Source organism: Electrona antarctica, assembly GCF_951216825.1.
Source record: "Electrona antarctica genome assembly, chromosome: 6".
In the NCBI taxonomy this organism is placed as follows: Eukaryota; Metazoa; Chordata; class Actinopteri; order Myctophiformes; family Myctophidae; genus Electrona; species Electrona antarctica.
The window spans coordinates 16,441,416-16,454,102 of record NC_136811.1 but is presented as its reverse complement, the minus strand read 5'-3'; the positions used below and the strand labels follow the sequence as shown (position 1 = coordinate 16,454,102).

Below are 12,687 nucleotides of genomic sequence, written 5' to 3'. Positions count from 1 at the left end.
AATGCATATCAAACTGGGGGTCCTTGGAATGAATCGGGTTGAGAATCACTGGATTAGGTCGATAACACCCACTCCCCGTCTCCTCCCCATCCCTCAAGACCCCCCTCCCCAACCCACCCCTCCATCTCGGCCTTGAGGATCTTCTCTCAATTATTCATGAGTCCTCAGGTTGGGCCCTGGGAACAAGCTGAGCCAGACCCTATGTCAATACCAAACACTGGCCCTGCCTCCGACTACACTGTTGACAGACACCCGCACAAAGGAGCTGAAAGGGGGTCCCCCTCCGTTCTCACACACACCGAAGAATGAGTCAGTGTGCTGCCGCTCCGAGCTGTGTTTGTACAGTATATACAGCTTTTGTCCCCCGTCCACTGTTCCCTGCGCGCCATCAATGGGGGCTGGAGTGTTGATGGAAGCCAGGGGAGAAAGGCCCTTCTCTGTGGCTGCCAACGAGGGTTCATGTTCATTAGAGTGGATCTAGCGCCCGACCGCGAGGTGCCACCTGGATGTGTGTCCGGGCGAAGCCCGCGGCCGAGGGAACAACAACTAATCCCCCCGATTAGAGTGCAGGGAAGGCCGCCACTTTTTCTGAGCACCACATGGATTAGACTCAAACGTCTTCATCGATGCTATTGTAGCTGAAGCTTTGCTCTGCAAGTGCAGCTTGTTAACTTACGTAGGTAACTCTAGTTAAGAGAGACAGACGGACGGACGGACGGACGGACGGACGGACGGACGGACGGACGGACGGACGGATCCATGCATCCATCCATCTGTACGATGTACATACATACACGTGTACGTACGTACGTACATACATACATACGTACATACATACATACATACATACATACATACATACATACATACACACACACACACACACACACACACACACACACACACACACACACACACACACACACACACACATACATAGGGACATACAAAGCCCTTCTTTGGAGACCACCGCTCAAATAGTTGCAAGCTGCTGACAAACGACACACACGGTCTAATGTGGCACATTATGCACATTAACAGTACAGGCAGCCAACCAACCACTACTGTAGTCGCATATAGTAAACAGGCAGGGTGTCATAGAGTCCATATTCAGATTCCACCACCATAAAGGCCTGCTCCAATGAACACACTACACTCATCAGTGTTTGGGTGGGAAGCCATCAGGGGATTGAGAGTCCTTTCCTCTGCATTATAGTGACTCCTACTGGTTGGTCAGGGGGTCGTTTCAACAGGGGTGGGGAAGTGGGAGAAATAGTGTGAACCTCTGTATGCACTTTGTTCTCTGACTCCCAAACCCCTCCTCACTGTCAGGTGAAGAGAGTCTGGTGTGTAGGCCTACATGTGCTTCAGAGGAGACATGTGGTTGTAACCCTCCCCAGGACCTCAGTGGAAGCGGTGATAGAATGAACTTCCATGTTAGAGCTTCTCAAACCCTGCCTGTGTTTAATCACCTCTGAAAACTCACCTGTACTCCCAGGCGTTCGAACATGCTGATTAATAATAATAATAATATATAATAAAACTTTATTTATATAGCACCTTTCATACATAAATGTAGCTCAAAGTGCTTTACAGAGCAGAAAAGATAATAAAAACAAAAGCAAAACAAAACAAAACGGCATTAAAACAGGCATGCAGTTAAAACAAAGACAAAGACAATAACGCAGTGTCAAATCAGGCAAAGGCAGTGGTACAAAGATAAGAAAAGATATTTTAAAACTCAACTAAAAGCAAGAGTAAAAAGGTGAGTCTTAAGCTGTGTCTTAAAAATGTCTATAGGCCTAGAGGGTGCCTGTCTGATCCGCAGTGGTAATTTATTCCAGGCTGTTGGCCCATAAAAGAAGAATGCTGAAACAGAGTTACTGTTTCCACGGCACTGTCTTTATGTTGCCCTGTTATTATGTAGTTGTTTTTGCCCTTGGTATTTTTTTGTGTACAGCACGTGCGTTTCAACTCTGTTGTTTTAACATTTTAAATAAAGTGGATTGGATTGGATAGAAGAAGCCACAACATGAGGAATTGGCAACATGAAAAGAGATAATAGTCTACTTGCCAGCCCATAGAGCCCCATTGTGAACCCGAACATGTTGAGTACACCAAGGTTTTATGTTAGAAATGTTGAGTATGGGTCCCCAGCATTTAGAAACTGCTGGATGCTAACTTGCATATGTTGAGAGCAATTTTCATAAATGGCATAATATGTCACGATACCATTAACAACCTATATAAGGCACACAAAAAAATCATCATGCTTTATGTAGCATGTGACGTGTCAAACTAGAGGTAAATTTGTCATGATGCTGAATCCATTCCAAGCATTAGTTTTGCAAAAGAAACCTCATTGAGCTAAAACGGCCATAGCCGTTTTTAGCCCAAGGAGTGTTTTTTTGTGCAAAACGAATGCTTGGAATGGGTTCATCATCATGAAAACCCCCTAGTTTGACACACCACATGCTATTTAAAGCATGATGAAATTTAGTTTTTTTTTTGTTACCAGCTGCGAAGCAGGCTGGTCTACTTTCTATAGAGACACACGGGGACTACACATTTCACGGCCCCAAATGAGACAGCGTCCCCACTTCTGGTCCGTTGGCACGGATACTGCAGGCCAGCCCATAGAAGTCCATTGAAATTCAACTGTAGTTAGCCTACTTTTAAAATAATATGAAATGAACTGAAGACTATATTGATTTGAATAAAAATATGTTTCCAAATGTATGAAGTGTCTTTGTCAACATATATTGTTGTTTTCTCAATAGAGGATGTATTTCACATTTAATTTACCACTTGAATGAGTTACCCATAATGTTAACGAAGCAGAGGGGAGGCAGACAGAGAACCTGTCGCTTTTAAGGGACGTCACTGCCTTTACGAGGCTACGAGCGCCGACTTTGAAGAGTGGAATTCTCAATATACATCCCGATCCCGACTGACTTTGTTATTCATGTCTATATTTTGAACATGTCACAGGCTTACTATATATGTTCTACCTACCACGGAGCTCCGACGGTGTGTTTTACCGCTGTCAACTTGTTGTATAATTAACTTTGCTGAATAGTTGCATGGGAAAATAACCCAGCTAAATGGAGGAGTGACATCCTGACATTTTCAACTACCTAGTGAATTCTCCAGATGAGTATTAATAATAGTCTTGCAAGATGCTGTTTAGATCATTTTCAACAAATACATAGCATATAAAACGAAATACAACAAATATATCTGGGTATTGAAAACCTCAAGGGATGCAACCATGACGTATATACTGTGCGACCACTTTGACTTGAGATTTACAATGCTAGCACTTTTCACAAACTGATGGAGTATATTATAGTACATTGTAGGATGTATATTGAGATGGCAGGTATGTGACATTGAAAAGGACAAATCAAACATATGGGACACTTTATTAGAACACAAAGAAAATCGCTATAGCCTCAGTAATGAACCAGTGAAATTAGGGTATTTAATGATGCCTCTCATAGGGATTGCATTGGCAGCTGCAGTACACAGTTGAAACGGACCAAAAGTGGGGCCGCTGTCTCATTTGGGGGCGTGACATTTGTAGTCCCTGTGTGTCTCTATCAGGTTGGTAGTGGCAACTTATCATTTCATTGGCTGCCGTAGTCACCTATCTTTCTGATTGGCTGCCTCGCCTCTAGGCAACCAGAAACGTTTTGCCTCGTAGCCGACCTCTCAGCCAATGGGATAGCATTGCATTGCAGCCAACAAGTTGCAACAATAACCCACTAGTTATTTCACCCACAATTCTACAGATATAATAACGCAGCTGGTTTCCTTATAGGTTGTTATCTGGTCACATATTATGCCAATTATGAAAATTGCTCAACATATGCAAGTTAGCATCCGGCAGTTTCTACATGCTGCGGACCCATACACAACATTTCTAACATAAAACGTTGGTGTACTCAACATGCCTGGGTTCACATTGGGAAGTGAACTAAAATGCAGGCCTATAATTAATATACCTTCTAAATAGTGCCAGACAGAAGTCAAGTGTGAGGCCAGGACAGACATTGGTGGATAGGGAAGTTTGTGTTTACCTCGACCTTGGCTGTCACCTTGAAAAGCACACAATTTTATATTTATAGTTACTATACTGTACTGCGCTCTGTATACTGTATTGTAATGTACTGTGCTCTCTACTGTACTTTGATTATTTTTGGGAAAACTGTGTGGGGGTCCCCGGAACATCCAGACCCCCAGGAATGCGCCCAGGGCTGCTCTGTGCCACTTTACTCTGTGCTGTACTCTACTGGCCACTTTAGGTGGTGTACATAGGGACAGACATAGGGACACACTGCGGAGGCACCGCTCAAAAAGCTAATCATATTCCAGGGAAAACAATTACCTGATGGGTTGGCTGACACCATGTTGGTAACGACCGGGCCTTCTGCTACACAGCTCCATGTCTGTGGAATTCCCTCCCCGTACACCCGAGATCACCACAGTGATCTTACAAAAAAAATGGACTAAAAACCTACATTTTTAACAAAGCATTTTCTTCTGTCAATTATCTAATGTGATCCTGGGCTCTACACACCCTCCGCCAACCTAGTCCCCATATATGGGGGACATGGGGAGAGCAACGGACTTGAACTCATGCTTCCTTCATGCCTGAGTGTCCAAGTTGTTCCTTTACACCTGACAGGGGGGAGTTTCCCTGGTTGGACGTAGCGCATGGAAGGAACACGTTATTCCAGCCAGTTCCTTTCCCCTCCATCAGGCGCCACGGCTGTTTTTTAACTTGACCCTTTTAGCCTATAGTTGGGCCCCATCCCATGTAATTGTTTTTTGCCTATGCTGTTTTTATGCCGTGCAAATACGAGACTGCTCGCCCCTTTACCAACTCGCCCCGGGCGTACAGCCGGCGGTACAGCGCGGCCTGGTATTCCTAAAGTAATCTAAGTAAATTATGCTTAAACGGTTAAACCTAACCTTATTCCTAACCTCAACCTCAGTAAAACAATGGCTAAACCTATCCCTATTCCTAAACGTAACCCCAGTAAAACTATGCCTAACCCTAAACTTATTTCTAACCTTATTCTCAGTAAAACAAAATAAAGAATACAAGAACCGCCGCACCGAGCTGTCGGCGTGAGGTCGGCGGAAAAAAGCTGGGGCGAGATGGAATTGGGGCGACCTGACCTGTTACCCTTTTAAACCCTATAGCACTCTGAGATTCGAAAGAATGTAAAGTGCACGCATGACGCATCATTAGTTCAAGAACTGAACTGCATCACCTTAAAATAATGTTGAATTTGTAATGTATGTATGTAATGTAAAAAAAGATCGAAATAAACTATTCATTCATTCATAATATTAACATTGATCATGAATCGATTATTTTATTAAATGATTGATTGTGAGTTGTATAATTGGTTACATTGATTAGTTTGATTAAGTGCTGCAGCCTTGCAGCCCTAATCTTGAACTTGGGTGACCCAACAGCTGAACCAGCTGATCACTTTTTAGGCCTATTGTTTGCACAACATGTGATAGGTATCATAGGTTGTTCACTCAAACGCAGCAAAACATTCAAAAATTAATAAATCAAATAGAGTCATAAAGAAATCTAACAGAAAGTCACACTCAAACAAACTTGCTGGATTGTGTTAATTAATTCAACATTTTCAGCTTTAGATTTATGTTTTCTTCTTTGGGGGACAAACATGTTGGTTCTATGTAATATAATCACGAGGCCTCATGGTGGCAGTAGATAACAATAACCTGCCATTCAGTCTTCCAACAGACAGTGATCATTTTTGCAAAGCCAGAGACACAAGCTTATTTTGAATTTATGTAAAAATCACAATTTAGGTATATCGTATATATATATATATATATATATATATATATATATATATATATATATATATATAGGACTGCCTTCCCTCCATTGTGGCATTGCCCAAAGTTAGTTGATAATAGGGAGCAGCTTTAGCTCTAGCACAGCTCTAGCACAGCGTATATTATGTTCAGAACAATACCGTCGCCAGGGGCTATTGTTCAGGAGTGTGTGTGTGTGTGTGTGTGTGTGTGTGTGTGTGTGTGTGTGTGTGTGTGTGTGTGTGTGTGTGTGTGTGTGTGTGTGTGTGTGTGTGTGTGTGTGTGTGTGTGTGGCACCCTCTGTCGGTTGAACTTGAAATATGTTGAGCAGCTCCACGACCTTCAGTTACAGTTCACTCATCAAAGGAAGTGACTAAGCATAGCAATGTAAAATGATTTCTCTCTGTGCAACGTTTTAAAGGGCCGCCCACAAATTCCCTTCGGATTATATTATAACACACTGCATTCTACACAGTCAGTACATTGAAATTAATTTGGCTACAGTATTTTGCCTACTTAGTTACAACAACCAGTGATGGAAAGCAATTTTGGAAAAATGGAAATACTCAAGTAGCCTAAACTAAAAGTATTTTAATTGAGTATTTCCATTTTTGTATGTTTCTATTGCACTAGATCTGTAGATTTTGATTATTAATACAAAACATATATTAACCATTTAAAAGGCCAAACTAGCCAATCTATAAGCACACAACAGTGACAACACACAAATGACACAATGCATTGTGAGCTTGTAGATCGGCTCTTTTCAAAACAAAGTTTGAAGTATATGTTGCTGCCAATACTTTTACTAGTCAAATTGTGAGTATTTTGTGTATTTCTAAATGTTGATGCTACTTTTACTATGTAAAATAAAATATCACAAGAGACTTCAAAAAGATTCTTGTTTAGGCCTGGTAGAAAACCACGCCCCGTTTATCCTCCGTTTCCACGGTAACGAGTCGAGGACAGTTCTTGATTGGTGTGCACTGATAGAGCACGTGCTCTGCAAGGCTTCAAATATGAACCATCCCATATACAGCACTCTGCTCTCACCAGTCTCTTCTGTTTGTGGTGCTGCACAGAAACGTGGGACTCTAATCAAAATCACTCACAGCTTGTGTTCAAACACCTTCAATCATGGGCATCGGCATCGAACAATTTGTTGGAAACTGGAAGATGACTGCCAGTGATAACTTTGACGAATATATGAAGGCAATCGGTGAGAAAACTTATCTTAAATTGCACTTGAATATAATTTTCACGGGTAACATCAGACGGCAGATTTTGTGAGGCATGCTCTCCCTCTCCATTGCTCTAGTCTAGAATATCAGCAAGCAAGGGTTTTTCCAAGTGAATTGCATGACCAAAAGGCGCAGAAGGAAACATAATGTTGTGTACACTTATGTTGCAGGTGTTGGCTTTGCAACTCGGCAAATGGGCAACATGGCAAAACCCAATCTGCTCGTGAGCGTAGATGATGCCGGGGTTATCACCATGAAGTCACAGAGCACGTTCAAAGCCACGGAGATCAAGTTCAAACTCGACGAAGAATTCGATGAGACGACAGCGGACGACAGGAGTACAAAGGTTGGATGATTTGTCCACACGTGGCTCACAATCTCGCACCTAGCTAATGTGTTTTCTACACCGGACCACAATGGAAACAAAGGCCTATAGGGCTTTGTGCTATCTTTAACAATCATTGTAAACCGTGCCTCTGTAAAAAATAACTAAAACTAATAATCAATCAATGTTACTTACAAATCTTCTGCAGACCGTCATTACCCTGGAGAACGGCAAGCTGGTGCAGAAACAATCCTGGGACGGCAAAAGTACCACACTGGAACGAGAAATTCAAGATGGGAAGCTAATAGCGGTAAGATTAATCAAGTCGACATTAATGGGCTAATATTGCTCCATGCGTTCATTCTGATTCGAAGCGTGGACGTTTTTGCATACCGTAAATTAAAAGTAGCCTGCTCGAGACTTTAATACAATTATTTGGATTAAATGCAGTCTTGGCATATTTTGGTCACACACTAATGCATTTCCTACTTTTAATCGGAGCACACAGCTAACATGTCTCTCAATTTCCAACAGAAATGTGTCATGGACGATATTGTGGCTGTAAGGACATACGAAAAGGAGGCATAACATTTCTGACTGTTCCATATACCAGCAAGTTCAACGTATCTCTTTTCTCTGTCCAAAACAATACAAAATGCACTGCACTGTTTGTCAAAACTGTCAATAAAAGGTTTCTTGGACAAGTGCTTTGTTTGTTACACAATAGCCTATCTATATATTTGGATGACAATTTTACGTATCCATTGCATGGATTCTTGGCAATTATTTGAGCATCTGCTGAACATGTTGTTCTTTGTTCTAGATATTTTTGTAATTTGGGGTGAGGTCATAAGGTTCACTGAACAATGTAACACTCAGAAGGCTGAATGTTGACAGTCATGCCCTGGTGAACTGGACACATTTAGAATGTGTTGGAAGTTCTTCTATTCCCCATATTAACTAGTTTTGTCTTTAAATTGCCTTAAAATGACATTGGCATGTACTTGTACATGTGAATTTTTCAATTTGGGCTAATTTTGAACATGCTAGAAATGTGTACTTTAATAAAATGAAAATAATTTGGATGGTTCTAGAAGGATAACTGTTGCATAGTGTCGGTTTGTCACACAAATGGCTGATGTACAAGCTCACCATGCATCTCAATGTGGCACATGAGCTTGTAGATCAGTTATTTTTGCCAGTTTAGGCTACAACAAGTGGTTAAAATAATATTGTTTCATGATGGCACAGGTGCCAGTCACAGCACACTAGTCAGGATGATGGCCAGGGGGAAGCAGCAGTCATTAAATCTTGAGATGCTTGCTCATATGTTGCCACTGGTGTGGTACGCCTTGCCTGATGGCAGTCGGGTGGGCGGAGTCCTTAATGATGGATCTTGCTAAAATGCCAGTTCCCCCATTCGTTTATCTCAGTGGTCCTCAAAGTGGGTTCCAGGAACCCCCCCCCCCCCAGTGGTCCTTGAAGGCATTCCAGGGGGTCCCTAACCTTGCATCAGCAGACCTTCCACCGCAGAAAGGAGGCCCCAGCAAGGCATTAAAATCAGGTTTACAAACTGCAAGCCCTTGAAAAGTTTGAAAAATCCCTGGCACAAAATATTTAGTATGGGTAAATATTTAAGATGGGTATCTGCGGCCAAATATCAATTTGGAGGTCCTTGACATGAAAATGTTTGAGATTCACCGATTTATCTGAAACCTTTAACCTACCCAGGTATCACTCATCTCAACATCTCAGGCTGTGAGACAATGTAAGTTGAGACACATTGAGAGTTTGAGACTAAACTGAAATTTAGCCAAAATAGCCAATCTACAAGCTCACAATTACATAATTTGCAATGCACTGTGAGCTTGTAGTTTGGCTATTTTTGTCAAAGAGATTTTAGTGTACACTGAAAAAGTGGTCAAAGTTGTAACTCAAATCCAGTTCTCTAAGAAGACGAGTGATTAAGTGGTTAATTTTCTTACATTTGTCATTTGCATCACTCTCCCAGTCCCAGAACTAATGTGGAAAATAATGTGGCAAGAAAGAAGAAAGCACGAGACAACCACAGCAGGCCAGTGTGAAAGAGGTCTTAAATGTACATAAATTCACGAGGGGTTTATCACTTTTTTATTTTGGGTGAAAAACAATCGATTGATTGAAAATGTGCAGAATTACAGTACATTTCAAGCACAAACTCAATACAAAAAAGGCTGTTAACTGTGAGTGGACGACCCAATTAAGCATTACACTTGGGTCAGGGTCCACCGTTCAATTCATCAAAACATTTAGAGACGTACAAATAGACACTTTTATATAGACAAAGAACAGTACAGGAATTCATCATAATGGAGGTAAAAAGGGAAAATAAACATATACAGTGAGGGGAAAAGGGGGGGGGGGGATTCCGATTTTACGGGGGCCAGTTTCGAATTGCAGCCATCCGTAGGTGCCCTTTGAGAGCGGTGTTGAAGGAGTCAAGGGATTTGCATGTCTTAATGACTGTTGGTAGGGCGTTCCACATTTTGGTGGCATAGGAGCGAAAAGAATTTAGTCCCTTGTTTGTGCCGAATCTGGGTTGAACATGGTTCGTTGCACTCCCTCTGGTGTTGTGGGTGTGGACTTCGTTAACGTTAAGGAAGTATCTACACAGGTACATGGGTATCTTGGTGGAGTATCGAATCTTGTGGACCAGACCCTATAAGCAGATCAACAGTAGTGAAGAGTGAATCTTATTTATCTGCATTCTTTCATTCACCGAGTGTAATAGTCTAGAAGATGACACAGATACAGTATAATCACTAAGTAACTTAACCACTGAGATGTAACCACTAGTAAGTAACTTAACCACTTAAACCCTATGCTTAATTTAATGGATTTCCAGGCTCTATACTGTACTAAGCCGCCTCCTTTTCTTTCTCTCTACACTTGCCGAAAATTGCTGATCTACAAGCTCACAATGCGTTATGATGCATTGTGAGCTGAGCTTGTAGGTCTGCTATTTTTACCGAACGTTAGCCCCAGAATAGGGACGCTAGAGTATAAATGCCTACACTCTCACATGACAGACATCTGACTGCACGTTCAGCACAGGGGCATAGTGCAAAGCATGGAATACATATCAGTCTCATGGATTAAAGTCTCAGTCGCCACGACTGATTTCAGTCATTTGGATTCCATAGAAGCCAGCAAGTCTTCTATGGGAGCATGTTGTGCATCTGGTGCATCTCAGAGGCAGGACAGGCAAGAGGAAGGAAGGCACTGGAGCAACTCAGACAGTTTAAGCCATTTTTAATTCACAGAGTGCAAGTAAAAATGTACAACGTTTTGATGTATCGGTCACCTGACGAAGATGTGACCGATACATCAAAACGTTTTCAGTCATGAGATTTTATTGTTGCATTATTCCATGCCGTCTATATACACAATGCAATCTATTCCATGCAGTCTATATACACATTTACTACATTCTTGCAGATTCATCTGAATGTACATTGAATAAGCTGCTTCATGCAGGGGGTCATCTTACCACTAACTGGCAAGATGTCTCCCGTCCAATAGGAAAGCAGGTCAGAACATTGACCATACCATCCCCCCGCGATTCTTTTCAACACATTGGACATGTGACCAGTTAATCCCCAGCAGGAACTGAACAAAAACCTCTAATACGTGTGGATTAGCATTAATACTTAACTGACCATATGAGGAGCGATGTGACATGACTTTGTATATGGTTATGACCAATCAACAAACTGTTATCATGCTTACGAGCTTAGAGCTTTGTTCTGTTGGGTGCACCCAAAGTGGGGTCCTCGGACCCCCAGGGGTCCCTAGGAGGGGTTTAAGGGGCTCCCAGCAAAAGTAGTTAACATAGCATCACAATCATCTTAAACACTTTATCCATTTATATGTTGGCTATTTAAAAATAGCAGATCTACTTTGTTCCATGCTCAGAGCTTGTACATGATGCTATTTTGGAATGTTTAAACACTGAATAATTTAAATTATTATAATTTTTTTTTTTTTAAATCTACTCCTGGGGGGGGGGGGGGGGGGGGGGGGGTCCCTGGCACAAACCCTTTTTGAGAGGGTGGTCCGCGGCCAAATATAATTATATCAATTTGGGGGTCCTTGACACAAAAAAGTTTGAGAACTACTTTGGGAAACAGGGAGCCTTTGAAGCAAGAAGAGAAAATCCTTTTGTCTGATCCAATGTCCAAGTACAACAGCAGCATCTTGCGACAAGGTGGAGAGCGAATGGGGGAAGTGCAAAGGCCACATCCCTGCTTGGGGGTCGGGGGCGCTGACCCCTCCTCATTTGCGGCAGGCGCCCCTTGTCTGGGATGCACAGACATGATGTTCAAGCAAGTGCACATAATTTGTTTTAATTAGGGTTCTATGGGGCAGTAGGTTGAGGCCCAAATTCTCCAAAAGATTTCCAGGCTTTAGTGAATGATTACAACCGCGGGTGGTGTTCAAGCAACAATGAGCCCTGATTAATGAAATTCTGACCAGTTTTCCCCAGCACAGAGTTATATAACTCAGTGGTGTATGCACATTTGCACACATGAACACATGCGCTATAGCCTGAATATGTGACCATGTGTCACTATTTAAAATTATTTTAATGTAATTGCTTAATGTTTTATATAAAGCACATTGAATTGCCTTGTTGTTGAAATGTGCTATACAAATACAGTACACTTGCCTTGCCTTGCTTGCCTAATAACATCTCTGTCGGGTGAAAACCTCATATTTCCAAAACTGGTACTTTCAGGATTCAAATTAAAAAGTAGCAAAAGTAGCAGATCTACAAGCTAAAAAAAAACGTGTTGCTTACTTGCTTCGCACTTGTGGATTTGCTACTTGTGATGCTTTGATGAATGAAATGAATAAGGAGAGGAGGAGGTTTCTGCCCAACAGCAACAATCATGTTGTTCCTATTTCGCCATGCATTTCCCCCTCTGTTGTGTTGTTGACTAAAGTTGAGTGTATTTTGTAAGGGAATCTTGTCATTGGTAGCAATCCCAGAAAGAAGTAAGAACTTCAGTGAGAGAAATCCAGCATCATGCACTGTGCTTGTACCATGAAAGTCTGCATTATGAAAGCAGGAACTTGTTTCAAAACATTGTGATCGTTACACCAAGTTCTGATGGGGACATTAATTATGTATATGTTGTGCATGAAATAGCTACAATAGCATATCTACAATCTCACAATGTGTCATCTGTGAATGTGTGAGCTTGTAGATCG

General features: G+C 41.9%; 1 protein-coding gene across 1 annotated transcript; it reads left to right on the top strand.

Annotated features, from left to right (window-relative positions):
- The first annotated feature begins 6,899 nt into the window (after nt 1–6,899).
- On the top strand, nt 6,900–8,138 carry fabp4b (fatty acid binding protein 4b). The gene is made up of 4 exons (XM_079504208.1): nt 6,900–7,087; nt 7,280–7,455; nt 7,643–7,744; nt 7,969–8,138. The coding sequence occupies exons 1-4, from the start codon at nt 7,006–7,008 to the stop codon at nt 8,020–8,022; spliced, it is 414 nt and encodes a 137-aa protein (XP_079360334.1). The 5' UTR covers nt 6,900–7,005; the 3' UTR covers nt 8,023–8,138.
- Nucleotides 8,139–12,687: the final 4,549 nt, after the last annotated feature.